We start from the raw sequence: 14789 nt of genomic DNA, 5'->3' as shown, positions 1-14789 counted from the left end.
CTGCATTGTTTTTATTGTTCTAGAATGGCAGATGGTAGACCGCTGGCAGTGGGAGTCCCCTACAGCAGAGTCACATTACAGTCCGGTCACGTGACCGTAAGTATTGATTTTTAATAAATTAACAGGTTTTAGTATAGTCTCCATCTCTTCTATTCTTTCTACAGACTGACGAAATCACTTCTCATTCGACCTACTGTTGCCTGGCATGGTTCTCTTGCCTCTGCTGTTGGTGGCCGCTCGGATGTTTGGCAATACGTTTTTCGAATAGGGTAATATGCATACATTTTTATAAATTAATGTTAGAACGTGAAGTTAGTACGTTGTCCTCCATTACAGGCGAGCAACAGTTTTGAGATGAAAGATATTGCCAGTGGTAACGAGGCTGCTCGAACTTCTCGCGTTTTCAGCATTGTGAGCATTGTGATTGGCACAGTAGTCTATATCACAACAATTATCACCGCGACTGTTATTTTAACCATTTAAATTAAAAACAAGAACCCTGACAATAAAAATAACTAGAATCCCAAAATCTCCTGACTGGTTTGGGAAAGTTTAGACAAGGATAGGATCTATGTTTTACAATTTTCGTGTACTACTTTTCGTTGTTTGTGTTGCTGTTTCTTGTTGCAGCTTGCTATTATTACATCGGTGTCACGAGTCTTGAAAGTGTGCGCATGCAACCTTCACTCTTTGCAGACGTTTCCTCCACAATCAAAAATATATGATACAAAATTTTTGATATGCTCGAGCGGTTAGACGTGTGTGTTTGCAACTTCCTCGCTGAATACGGTCTTGAACAGAGAGGCAGTTGTTCCCCAACATTAATAGTTGTAATTTCGTAAGCAAATTGCAAACAAGGTGACTGCATCTTCTCACAAATTTTTAGGTTAGAGCCTAAGCTATTTCGGACCTCCCCTATTTTTTTAGGTTTTGCCCTGTCATTGCTTATTGCCAATTTTTTTCTAATATAGAGACTTGAACTTTAAGAAGAATGCCAGTTCTTGGGTGCAATTTCCTACTCCATATTACAGTCCGCGTCAAAAATATTGACATATTTACGCTTGGAGGCGTGGCCATGGGTAGAGTGAGCAGAAACGAATCCGTTTTCAGGTCACGTACGTTTTTTAGATAAATGGAAACTATTTTGTATGTTCGTAAGTTTGCTGAACTTTTGGAAGCTCACAAGTGCGCATCATTAGCTTGTGTCCTTCTTTCATTTTTGATAGCATTCTACCCTAGCTCTAGACGAAGACGCAGTAGACTAGACATTCGTTCAGCGGCAACAGATCACAAGGCATGAGCAAGTGCCACTCCTCCTGGATTGCGTATTTCAGTTCAAGAACGTTTTGAGGCCTATGAAGTTCAACACGCCGCTTGATGAAGTTGTCTATTTCGTGCAAGATCTGGTGAGCTAGCGGGCCAATCGAGAAATCGTGACGCTCAGAGTCTCCTTTTTCTAGCTTCACTAGCAGCGGAATTTTAATTTTTACGCATCGTAGCGATACATGCGTCATGAAGGTTTTTTCTGCTAGTGGAAGAATTGCATGACGACAACTTCCTGCGCTGCAAGCTGATGTGCAAGTCTATTTGCTGATTTGTTGTTCCTTGTTGCGTCATGTTCACCAATTGAAGCTGTTCGATGGTTTTCAGATAGCTTTTTGATCTTCCACTTGAAGTTCTCCTTTGAATTCCTTCTCCAGTGTCTAGTTTTTGGAGAATTCAGTAAATAGTGAAGCGAGAAACACGTAAAAGTTAGCAGATCCTAGATTGTTTCCTAGTACTGGAGCGGTATAGTGACAGAATAGCGCGGCGTTGTCTTTCACAACTCGTTTCATGATAGAAAAATGTTTTCTACGCTGATGCGCATACTATGCAATAACTTGTGTGACTACTTTTCAGCTTTTTGAGAAAAAATTGGCGCGGTTTCTTATTAAATAGAAAAACAAGAAAACTTTTCCAAAAATAGTACAAGTAAACGGGAAATGTGTCAACGGTTTGGACGCGGACTGTATGTATGATATTTGCGTCTATTTCTTCTTGTTTGTATTGCTGAGTCTTTCAATTACCTATACTACAAATGGTCCAGAATTTTGGTGGTTCAGTAGTCCAGAATTCCAGTTGTCCAGAATTCCAGTGGTCCAGATTTCCATTTGCCTAGACCTAGAATTGAAGTGAACAAGAATTATTGTGGTTGATAATTTCAGTAATCTTTCTGCGCAAGTCAATGGATATATTGCTTGAATGAGGCTAGCTAAGGTCATATGCAACCGAAATAGAGCAGAGAGAGAGAGAGAGAGAGAGAGAGAGAGAGAGAGAGAGAGAGAGAGAGAGAGAGAGAGAGAGAGAGAGAGAGAGAGAGAGATGTAGGAGTTACAGAGAGAAAGCTATGTCATGCACGCTTGAGACATCTCAGTTTTCGACATTAAAAGCGAACAGCGAGAATTCCGATTAGATAGCTCGATGCTAGGGTGTATGAGATAGAATTGCTTGCTACCCACGCGTACACGTACACGAGGATTGAATTGTTTTTATATGCTAACGTTTACTGCATGAATTTATAATGTAGAATGGACTTGAGTACACCGCTGGTAACCGGAGGTCCCGACGATACAATTACAAGTCAGCCACGTCACGTGACCGTAAGTTACTAATTACCACAGCTAGTTATAGTCTGTCATCTACAATTTCTCTACTTTTCACAGACTTTTGAGCACATTGCTCTTTCAGACGATAAGATTTTCAAATTGTCGGTGTTAACTTGCATTTTCTGTTTTTGGCCGGTTGGAATTGCGGGAATAATTTATTCGGTTAAAGTGACGTGCAAATCTGTTATTAAACGTCGCAGACGTGTTCTAGGTATACGTTTATATTTATTATAGACACGTAATCGTTATGATCGAGGTGATGTTGATGGAGGTGACGTTGCAGCACAAATCTCTCGCGCTCTCAGCGTTGCGGCCATTGTTGTTGGCACAATCTTGTACTTTGCTGGAATCATCGGAGTAATTGGTGGTTTCGCTTAACGATTAAAATAACAAGAATCATGCATGCAATGTTGTAGTTGGTTGAAATTGTTTTTAAAGATAGTGTGTCCTTTATGATTTGTTAGTATTCTGTTTTACTCCTATTGTGAATGCATTGTACCTTTTATTGGCATGTTTTTAAGAACATTAAGGCTGTTTACCCTATATGTATGCGCTATACACGTAATTGTTTGTGATCATTTTCTATAAACAATCTAAATCGTAGAATAATAATTATTATAACAATTAATTTAAGCAAAATACATTATATATTTAGGCGCGCATAAATAATTGCCCAATGCGCAGGTGAGTCGAGTATCACGTGATTCAACAATTCTGCTTTTCTCTCTCTAGTGATCACGTGTAGCCTACTAATCATATCTTCTTTAAAAATGAGGACACGATGTCAGTACAGCGTCGATTTTGCATAAGGTTTTAAATTTTTGAGCGACTAGAAGATTAGAAGCTCAATTTAATTTAGAAAACAAAAGATGGCGTCATACCGTTTTGTATACAAGCTGAGTAGCTGGATCTATTGAACTGCTGATGATAGTCGTTCGTGTTCAAAGCGACACAGACTCCTTTGCCTAAATCAAATTGAAATAGATGCTTTCACACATAATTTAACCATTTTTTCAATACTTCTTAGTACTGTAAAAAGTTATGTGCACGTGATTGCAAAGCTCAAAGCAAACCATTGTATAGTGTGTGATTGCGTGCATAGGTGCGTGTAAGACTGGCAGTTAGTTCGTACATGACTATAGAGGTACAAACCAATAATTATAACAGACTCAAGAGTATCTATCTGCTTCCACTTGCACTATAATTCTAATTTCTTGCCAATTTAGTTCAGTAGTTATGCTTGACTCATAGGAGGAATTGGGGTTGTCAGTAAATGAGTGACGCCTTAGCTACCTAGTATGATGGCTGTGAAAATTAGAAAGGAATGATTAGTAGGAAATGAGATCGCACAGCTGCGCAATGAACAATGTTGTGTGTCACGATGAGGGATACTGTTTCATTCACACTACACCGTTGGGGTCACATTCCATTCACACTAAAGGCCTCTCCACACTAGACCAGAATGGATCGCGATCCGATCGGGATAGCGAGCGCCCAGACTGCAGTTTGAAAACGATACCTCCACCTCCATTCGATATCACGTGACTGATGACCGATGTGTACGTGTGGCTTCTTTGCTTGTGGAAAGCACTGATACAACGACGTAAGGTGAGCGAGAGCAAAGACGAGCGAGGAATGTTAGTTAGCTGTTCCGACTACACGCTGCTGACGAATAGCGTACGTGAAGGTAACGCCCACTATTTCTAAAAAGATTCAACCGATCGCGATCGGATCGCCATCGAAACCACCTCGCGATGTGGATCGGACGGATCGCGATCCAATTGTGCGAGGTGGACAGGCCTTAATAATTGCATACGTGTAGAGTAATGAATGGCAATATTTTAGGAACAAGCGGTCACGGCTGAGTGGAAACACGGATCCACGGGTCCACATACAATATATGTCAAACAGACTGCAGCGATTGGTCTCATTTCGCGAAAACAATTCACCGAGATGGGAGCATGCGCTAGTCAGATGTAACGTAGCCGTCTAATTTTTACGTGTTAGGGCGTGGCAGCATTCCACGGCAAGTCTGATAGCTTCGCTCTAGATCTAGAGTTCTCGCGTTTCGCGCGTTCTCTGGTCTGGAAGTTCGAGGCTAGCTTCGCTCTTGATTTTCGCCATGACGCCGTCGATTTCAACAGTTGACGAAGAAGGAGTCATCACGTTAGTGAACTTCTAGCAACACGTTTCTGACAAGCGAGAAGTCTACATAGGGTAGTTTGCGCCTGCTAGACTAGCGTACGATCGACATTCGGTATATACGGGATTTTGCTGCTGCAACATCATTATAAGCAATTTTGTTGTACGGGTCCAAAATACGTCGAAAACCTTGTCCAATCACAGACAAGCTTCTCTTGCAGTCTCGGAATTTTTGTTACCTGTCGTCATACAAGAACATTGGAGGGTCGTCGCTCTTCGAAGCGAGTTTGTAGGCCTGTCGCCGCTCCTGACAAGCTCGATTTGGAGTACGTTCATTTTGACGGGGATGAAGAGGAAGAGTTCGGAGTCGCTGCTGGTGCTGACCGGTACCAGCGCGACAAACACTCTGATTGGAATGATGAGGCGCAACAACGTCAAATTGATGCCCAAGCTGCAGTCCTGTAGGCTGAAGAGTCTACGGAGTAAGTTTTCAAGTGCTTCTTCAGTTCAGTTTCGTGCGAGATAGAGCGTTCTTCGACCGTGTTCTGCTACTTTCGGTTTGCGTGACGTCAGCCGTTGCACCGCAACCGAACCGCCTCGTCGAGTTTCTTGATATCGCTTTGTAGAGAGAAATATACACTGCAAGTGCGTCGTGTTATATCTGCACACATTTTCCTCGTAGCTGGTGGCGTAATTTAGATAAGGCTGTGCGTACGTCGACCGTTTTGGTTTTGTCTGATTTTGAATTTTTTTCTTGGCACCGACGAATCGGGTGTTACAGGAACGGAGGAAGAGGAGGGTGGCGATGATGGGTCTGCGGGCTCGCACGCAGTCGACGTCCCTGCGCCAAGTTCCAGGCCTGTTTAGCATCCGTAGTTTGGTTTTCTTGAATAGCTTCCGGCTTCTATGTGTGTGAGGCGAGCTCAACCACGTTCCCGTGAAGGGGCACAGGAACCTTGTGTGGCTCCTTTTTATACTCCAGACCAGAACAAGAGGTATGCTAGCACTAAATCTGCTGTTAATTTGCATAATGTTGGTAATTCAGTGTGTTTTGGATTTGAAGCCATGACTTCTGCTTCCTTGATCTACCTTGGCCAAAGGGCAGACGAAGGCTGTGGGATGCAGAACAACAGTTTGTGCATTAAATAATTAATTAGGGTAGTGCTAAGTGTTAATTCTGTTTTGTAGACAGCTGATTAATCTTGGTCTCCACCATCCTGATTGCTGTGATATAAATGAGGGCTTGGAGTGTCAAGATAGTGGGCTACTATATAACTTGATGCTAATTAGTATCTTCATCATTGACCACTGAATTTGAATTATTTCAGAATTGTGACTTTGAGCCATCACGAAATCCAGGCCCCCAGTTTCCAGCAGGTATGGTGGAACCATCAATTGACCTGTTCCGGGTCTTTCTTCCGGAAGTTGTCTTCCAGGATATCGCTTACATGCCAACGCAAAGGAGCAATATTGTACTGAGTTTCAGAACTGCCATTAGCAGCATGACACCAACCCACAGGAGCTGGAGGCCATCTTTGGCCTCCTCTTGGGCATGGGAATTGTCCAGTTGCCGGCTATTACAGACAACTGGTCCAACGTACGGTTTCTTGGATGCAGAGATTACAATCTGTGATTGTAATGTTTTGCCGGCGGTTAAATGCTGTCATGAGAGCAGTCCAGGTACGTCAAGTAGGCAAGCTTTCTGTCTGAAAAGTTTTGATTGATGTTGTAAATAGATGAACACATTCATCCCTCCTAGACAGCCTCAGAACCAACCTTGTCTGGCTGCGGCTGAACAAGGAGCAGCTGCACCACTAGCAGCTTCATCATCATCACCACCACACCACTACCAGTACCAGTACATGCACCAGCTGCACCACCAGTAACAGCAGCCAGACCGGTTCCAGAAAGGTGCCACCGAGGAAGGCTTGACCGCCAGGGTTGTCATCGAGCTCTTGGAACCTCGCAACCCCGATCCTCCAGCAAGGTCTCTCGGCAAAGGATATCACCTATATGTTGACTACTACTATTCATCAAGTAGTGCTTATTTGTTTGATTGAAGAGATTTCCACCAATGTTTTTGTTCTTTAGAACATATGTTTGAAAAGCTCAGAGACCTACATGTGTATATGCAGGTGACACGATACGTCGATTGAGACGCGGTTTTCCACCCCAGCTGAAGGGCAAATTGTTTTCGAGGGAGCATAGAGGCACCTGGAGGTGGACCAGGGATGGACACTGCTCCTATGTAGTCTGGAAAGATAGTGTGGATTGTGCCTTGCTTACCACAATACATCTGGGCACGTTTGCTGGCGACATAGTTCAACGCAGAAGCAAGGCCACCTGAGGTTTAGGACTTCAATTTATGTAGATGATGGAAAATGTTGACGTGATTTTTTTCAAGGGCAGCAAAGGATGTGCCAGCACCTCTGGTAATTCCAGACTACAACAAGCTCATCTCATAGGAGGTGTCGACCTCTTCCGATCAGGTGAACAGCTTCTATGCGGTCTTGAGGAGGGTCTACTGTTGGCCTATAGTTTTTCTTTTCAACTTTCTCCAGACCACTAATACCAACTCGTACATCTTGTATCGAAGCTGTTCAGACGACATGCTGAGTTCGCTTATATGGGTTGTTTAGTTGATATTAATTTCCAGGCACTTCTAGATCAGTCATAAAGATTTCATCCTCTAGCTGGTCGAAGAGCTAGTTGCTGGCCAATGTACCAACAAGAAATACCAGTCTCAGCGCTTTGAATGACGACCTGGCAACGTTGCCAATGCACTAGAATATATCCGGCTGGCATACCATATGCCGTCCTGGATGATTTGGTTGAGAGTTTTGGCTAGTTCGTTTTACTTTCTAACAGCGTTGTGTTGTTGAAATGGTCTGAGTGGTTAGGCATGTGTATAGAGTGAAACCTGTCCATGTATTTGGAATTTATTTACTAAACTAGCTGCATTGCACGGTCTTTGTCCTGTCAAAAGGTTAATCACATGAACCAACTATTGATTCAGGACCGTAGAAGTAGGTCTGACCACTTTTATAGGAAGAACTTTCACCAGAGGTGTATTCCATCTACTTCCGTTTCAGATAAGTAATGTAGTGTACCTATAGTGCAAACAACTTACGTTATAGTCAAATATAAACTCAAGTTAGTGCTAATTTTAGTTTTTGTCGCCGTAGGCTTTATTTCATCTATGCATATTCGTACGATTTGCATATACCTACTGCGGGTTCGTTCACCTGCCATTGAATAACTTATTCAAGGAATAATTGTGGAAACGTAGAAGCATGCCTTAGGGCCAGGTCTAAAATTATCAGCACAGTTATGTCTATAAAGGAAAATCAGTAGAACTCGATATCCATTACCAAATCTCACCGCGAATCTGCTGCATGTGATTCGCAGTGAGCCGGTGTACACCGGTATCTATTTAGCTAATTGCATATGCATGCGGTTTCACCTTTCGTGGAACTTTGTCGTGAGCCGCTATTTATTTACAGCATGCGGTTTGACGTGCCGTGGAATGACTTCCTCTGGAAATATTTGGGAAACGTAGAGCATGCGAGAGGGACAGGTCTAGAAATTATCACTGTACTGTTATGTCCATATATAGGAAAATCAGATACATATAGACGTGTGTACACAGAAATATCGCATATGAACTGATCTCGTCTAGGAGACACACTTCAATCTTGAAGTTGCAGTGCATCTAAAAGCCAGATTGGTGGATCAGGAATACACAGCTGAGGTCAGCTGAGCAAGTGAGTGATCTGATCTCGATCGAGTCAACTGCTAGTGCAGTAGAGTGTAGAGTCATACATCAATTATCGGACACTCTCCAATATCGAACACTGGCTTACGGAAACCAGACGATTATTTCTTGTATTGTGGTTCTCTGTGACGAAATAGAACTTCCGCTCCTTTTCTCGTCTAGGGGACACGCCAATCAAACATCGGACAGTGGCCGGTTTTGGCTTTCGACGGTACCACAGTTCACTGTCTGCACTTTGACATAATAGTTCCTCTACTATAACAACAGATCAGCAGTTTTGCACGTTGCTCTTCAGGAAGCTGAAGAAGAGTTCTAGGTGTGTATGACGCGGCGGTAGGGTTCGGCTAAGCAAGTCCTTATACTGCCCAGATCAAGCTCATCAACTACCTCCGTCTCTAGATTCATTTGTTCGCAAACGATGACAATGTTCAGGACATGTTAGATGAGGGAGGGCTCTAGACGTTTTCACGTTAGCACCTGTAGATTCATTTGATTATTAATTTTATTTGTTTGTGGAAGGCCATCTAGCTCATTCTTTCAATACAGAGACGAGTCAAAGGCTCTTCGTGTTTGCGGAGCATTTAAAAAACGTCTTCGGTCAGTATTACCACAATTTATCGCGGTTCTTGCCTATTTGTACTCGCATCAAGCAAACGCGGGTGTTCTCTAGTAGAGAACATGCCCGCTACTCTTCCTCAGCTTTCTGAAGAGCAACGTGCAAAGCCGCCCATCTGTTATTATCACTGCCAGTAGAAAAGACATACACCTGTTATTCGAAGGTGCAGACAGCGAACTGTACCGTCGAAAGCAAAACCGGCGGCTGTTCGACAGACGGGAAAAGCAGCGGAAGTTTTATTTTGCCACCGTGAACAGCAATTAGCTAAGTGATCAAGCTGAATGTAGCACGTCGTGTTACCGTGTGACTACTTTCTACATTCATACCTTAGATACAAGAAATCTTCGTATGGTTTCTATACGCCAGTGTCCGATATTGGAGAGCGTCCGTTAGTTGATGTATGACTATATATATATATATATATATATATATATATATATATATATATATGCGAAAGCCTAGAACAAACCGTTTGTAGTAAATTCTCTTTGTATACGACGTATCTGAGGTAGTTTGTCAGGATGGCGGTGAGCTTTGCCTTGTTGGATATTAGACTCTGCAAATATGTACTATAAATTGCTATAGGTGTGTCCAACGGAAGACTACTATAATTGTCTCAAACTCGAGCCAGTCTCTCCCAGTCTCCGTCATTCCCGGATTGTCAGTCCCGCTCCAGAGTGACAATCTGGAGAACGGATTTGTGGGGAGAGACTGCCTCGAGTCTAGCGAAAGACCGGACAAGCAGTGTTATGAGTTTTATACTTGGATATTTGCAGCAGACATGTACAGTAGGACGGAAAAGCTGACTCGTACACATCTAGGGTAAAATGTCGGACAGGAGAACATTGATCATTACAGGGGGCATCAAATGTCACTGATGTTTTAGCTTTTCTAATCTCGCGTAGCTGGACCCCTTTGCGAAGCTCCTCAGCAGCATTAAGTCAATATTGCGTATACCTACAGGTTTCTGATGCACATCTGGCTTCTGGCTGACACTAGCTCAAAATAATAAGATGTGATCAGCCTAGCATGAAAGAGGAATAGGACTAGAATTAATTTTTTAATTAATTAACAGTACAATTATGTTCTAGTTATCCTATCGCCTCGATAATTATCTCGGAATTAGCTCTCACTCACCCCCCCAAGCGTAGTAACAATGATATCCAAGATTCGCTTAAGGATAAGTGATTTGTATCATGCAAGGCCATTGATTGTTTGAATTACCGTTCTTTTTTAGCTGTGAGTATGTAAATCCTACTTCTTACTTGTTTGTCAACTCGTTCTGTATCTATTTATACGGGGTGTATTTAGTGCATTTACCAGGTCATTAGAGGCATATCAAATCATCTGCGTGTTATTGAAACCAGCTGTGTTGTGCTGTTGATCATAGCAACGGTAGGGTATACGCGTTTCCATTCACAGCGATAGGGTATCAGCGCATACCAGCGTACAAACGAATTGTACCCTCTGTATCGACCAATCAAGCTTGTCAAAAACCACGTGACATGATACAAGTGTAATTATTTGTCTTTCTCGGTAACTTAGAAATCCGAACCTATCAAGAATTAGTATGACTGCTAAAATGCACCGCGCCATCAAAACGGCTCTCAGTCCACGAAGGTCTGCAACCAACCCTGTACTGCTGGAGTTCGCAGCCGAAGACCAAGTCGACGGTCGATTCAAATTCAACTTTGCACAAGAGCTCTTTTCAGAAAGTATGGATCTCGCCCACGAAGCACTCCACACACAATTCATTCAAGGCATCAAGGCAGGCACGCTCGATCCCACAGTTTATGGTGGATACACAGTTCAAGATGCAGCCTATGTCTATAACGGTCAAAGATGTTTCTGTTTCGTCTAAGGCACATAATCAGTATTGTTATATTTTTTGTAACAGGGGCAGATCTGTTTGTAGAACTGAATAAGAAAGCTGCCGGGAAAAAGGGTCTGTGTGATCTGGCTAATTTCGCACAACATGAAGCCAAGGTTGTTGATCGTTAATGTTGAATTAAAATTTTTGGTATTAACTATTAATCAGAGTTTGCACATTTAGTTATATTATTTGTAATAAAATCTGTTTTTGAAATTCTCTAGTAGCATCGGCGACTGATTTACCTAGATTTTAAATGTAACATGTTTAGTTGTCTGTGCATGATCTTACACTGCATTTAAGTTATGAAAAATGTGTGCTTTCTTGACTTATACAATGAATTTTTTATTTCCTAATAGTCATGGCGCTCGTTTGCACAACAGTTGCTCAAGGACTGGCACATCAGTGAGCCTTCTGCAGTAGTTCTCAATAAAGCCGCCAAAGATTACCAGAAATTCAAAGAAGACGTTTTTACATCGTATCCGCCGTATTACATGATCATTGCTTTGCTGCCTTGTGATAGGCTTTGGGCTTGGCTTGCAAAGACACTAGAGCCTTTTGCCACTAAACCCAATCTTTATGCTTTTTGGATAACTGGAAATATCAGTACAAGTGACCACTGGAACAACTTTGTGAACTGCCATGCTTCAAAGTTAGTGTTTAAATGTTTTTAAATATCTGTGTTTATATATAATTGCATACATTGTTGGTATTGTTGTTGTTGTCGTTGTTGTTGTTGTTGTGTAAGGTAACTTCCTCTTTTTTCAAGATTGAAGTACAAAACAGCTCTTGAAGTGTTTCGTAAAGGAATGAAGCACGAAGTAAATTTTTTTCAGTCAGCCTTTGATGCAAATGCTTGATGAAGAGCTGGCGACGTCAAACTGTGACAGAGTAACTCTCAGTAGTTGTTGCTATATTGCTGATGCATTAGCGTTCTAAATCAACTGTTCGTGTCTCATTTGCGATAAATGAATTGCATCTTGTGCTAATTCATATTTGCAAAAATATCCAATGTAGTTGCATTTTTCTGATTACATACACAATATATGTAGAAGCAATCATTTTGCTGCGTATTTTGCAAGTTATTAATGTAATCCTTATCAAATTCGTGATATTCTGTAATGACGCAATATCACTTGGGATATGGACTTCACGTTGACAAAAAGATAAATAACTTTACTTTAACAATAACATGGCTAGCTTAATTAACTTCGGGGACCGGACACTGCCAAGCTCACGTGAGCCTGGGACGAGGCTGGAGTTTTCTACGTTAGGAACAAAAAGGTATAGCATTAAGTATTGCTAGTCAAGACACCAAGAGTAACCGTATAGTCGATAAATTGCGTATAATTTAAATATATAAGAGTATCAACAAAGAACTTTGATTCGGCTGTATCACTGATGTCTGCTATGCATGCATACATGCACAGTCTTATTGGCAATCCCAGGTGGTCCATGATTGTCACAGTTACTTGCTATGATTGTAAACATCAGGAAAGCGGTCGGACACAATGCTAAGTTGAGCGATACTCATTATGTACACGAGCTACCGATGCAACAGCAATACTGAACACCTTATACAAATCAAAACATACCGGTCACAAGAGTGTTGCCGTACATACAAATTGCCCCTTTAGACAAAAATAAAGAATTATAAATTAATATATTGCATTCTACATGTACAGTGTATCCTTGCTTTTGCGATCTTTGTTAGTTGGTTTACTAATTGATAGTTTTCTACTGGTATCAAGTTGTCTCGATACCGATACCTTCGCTTCTAGCCATCGACTGATGCCGATAGTAGCGCATCCCAATAGAAATACAGACATTTCAATTCTTTGTTGTGGAGTCCCTGAGATGATTGAAGTAGTACTGCTGCCTCTTTGCATCGCTTCGTTGAGCTTCTTGTATAGACCACACCTCTTTTTGAATTGTCCAGTAAGTAGTACTTGTCAACGTAAGGGCCTATCAGTGCATGGGCTAGACACGGCTAAAGCCCCGTCATTTGAAGGCGGGGCTATTTAAATTGTTTTGTAGTCTTCAAATACGTATTGGTAATGCTTGTAAATGCGCTCTAATCAAGTATCGAGATACCAAGGCTCACGTGTGAGTCACATGTGTACGTAATATGAATTTGAATCTAATGAACTTTTAGTACGACTGCACTGTTGGCATGTTTTTCTACAATTAGCATGTAACTTCTCGTGTGATTGTATAATATCCAATGACAAGTGGATGTGTCAACTAGCATCGTGAAGTCTATCCCCTCAAATTGTTAGACGTCACTCTAAGCCTCTAAGCCTGGCACCGACTCAACGTGCTCTACTATGATTTAAGGTTTTGTAAGTTCTTGAACTTTTCCCACTTCTGGAAATGTTTTCTGCGTATTTTTTACACGAAGTCTTACTGTTGTCTACTCTAGAAAGACATGCCAGTGGCATGAGTCAATTTCATTAAAAATGTACGACTATTATTATACTGTTGTTTTACAATGTAGAAATGTTCCTATGGTTGTTTTAGTTATGTTGGTTGTGGTACTGCTGCAGTTTTCCCATTTCTTAAACAAACTGAGTAGAGCGTCTTCAAACAGAAAATACTTTTTCTGCAGATTAAGAGGTAAATGCACTTGTCTTTCAAAATCCGTATTATGTTTATGGATATGTTCCTGACTATAAGAACAGTAATGACCATTACTAGAATAATAGTTCAACAAAAGGTAACATAACAAACCTTCCATAATCAGTTTCAATTTCTGTTTCAGTGTCAATTTCTGTTTCAGTCTCAATTTCTGTTTCTACTTCCATGACTTCTGTCTCACATGCCTTTGTTGCCTTAATGTCACTGACATTATCACAAATATCTGTTGCAGCATGTAGCAGTGCAATGTGCAATGGTGTTGCAGATATAAGAGAGTACTGGACACCGACCTCTCGCATTATTGGCTGTTTCAGTGCTTGTACACCTGTGCAATACTTTATTATTGGTACATAATGACATCACTCACGTTATCACCACTATACCTCTACTTCTAGTAGCAGGTCGAACCTGTATTTTCACGTCTATTGTGGCCACTCTCTCAGTTTGGATTCCCACGCCTTTCATGGAACATTTTTCCTTGTGATTTAGTAAATATATAAACATTGAACTTTTATCAATTAAACTGAAAACTGATATGTGCGTACTTGATCAATTTCCTCTTCATTGCTGTCCATATGGTCGTCACTGCTGCCCATAGTATGATTACTGGTATTTCCCATGTTGTCAAACTCGCTGTCTGCAGTTAGAAGATTCTGTACCATTTTAGAAATTGTTAATTAATTCATCACTAGATTTACAAGTCCAAATAAGACCTACTTTTACTCTTTCGCGTTTTTCATATGCCAATCTCTTCCTTCTTGGCTGTTCTAACTGCTCAGCCCTCGGCGCACTGTCTCCGTCGTTGCTACACACGCTGCTGCTAGTCCTCTTGAATAAAGTTGGTACAGCGTTCTGCTTCAATTTTGGAGCGCGTAAGCCTATACCAAACTGTTCGTACAGCCTTGGTCGATCTTCGAAGCAGTCTGCTTCAAAATGGCGAATGCACAAGACGGAAGAATCACTCGGGCATTGCCAGCGATCTCTCGTTCTTCTCACTTGCTCCGCCCATATTCGTCTTCCTTCAGGGTCTTTCGGAAATTGAAAAAGACTTACGCCTTCCTTAGCAGTCTTATCACAGAATGCTGCGACACATCGTCTAACCAT

At 41.6% G+C, this 14789-nt stretch overlaps 2 protein-coding genes and 1 long non-coding RNA gene across 3 annotated transcripts in view; 2 read left to right on the top strand and 1 right to left on the bottom strand.

The window, feature by feature from the left end:
• LOC134193169 (uncharacterized) overlaps window positions 1-637 on the top strand; it is a 959-nt gene extending 322 nt beyond the window's left edge. The window contains exons 1-3 of the long non-coding RNA XR_009972022.1: window positions 1-96; window positions 165-269; window positions 337-637. The exon at window positions 1-96 is cut by the window's left edge and continues 322 nt beyond it. This is a non-coding gene — a long non-coding RNA (uncharacterized LOC134193169). The remainder of the gene's footprint in view (window positions 97-164; window positions 270-336) is intronic.
• A 10094-nt stretch (window positions 638-10731) lies between these two features.
• On the top strand, window positions 10732-12101 carry LOC134192828 (uncharacterized). Its single transcript, XM_062661587.1, has 3 exons — window positions 10732-11022; window positions 11076-11164; window positions 11408-12101. The coding sequence occupies exons 1-3, from the start codon at window positions 10749-10751 to the stop codon at window positions 11720-11722; spliced, it is 678 nt and encodes a 225-aa protein (XP_062517571.1). The 5' UTR covers window positions 10732-10748; the 3' UTR covers window positions 11723-12101.
• Window positions 11984-14789, bottom strand: LOC134192827 (THAP domain-containing protein 10-like). The gene is made up of 6 exons (XM_062661586.1): window positions 14403-14789; window positions 14231-14338; window positions 14069-14162; window positions 13779-14010; window positions 13617-13717; window positions 11984-12075 (listed from the first exon to the last, which is right to left on the bottom strand). The coding sequence occupies exons 1-6, from the start codon at window positions 14787-14789 to the stop codon at window positions 11984-11986; spliced, it is 1014 nt and encodes a 337-aa protein (XP_062517570.1).

This window comes from Corticium candelabrum, chromosome 17, assembly GCF_963422355.1.
Source record: "Corticium candelabrum chromosome 17, ooCorCand1.1, whole genome shotgun sequence".
Taxonomy (NCBI): domain Eukaryota; kingdom Metazoa; phylum Porifera; class Homoscleromorpha; order Homosclerophorida; family Plakinidae; genus Corticium; species Corticium candelabrum.
Note: the sequence above shows the minus strand (reverse complement) of the source record. Positions and strands in the feature narration are given on the sequence as shown.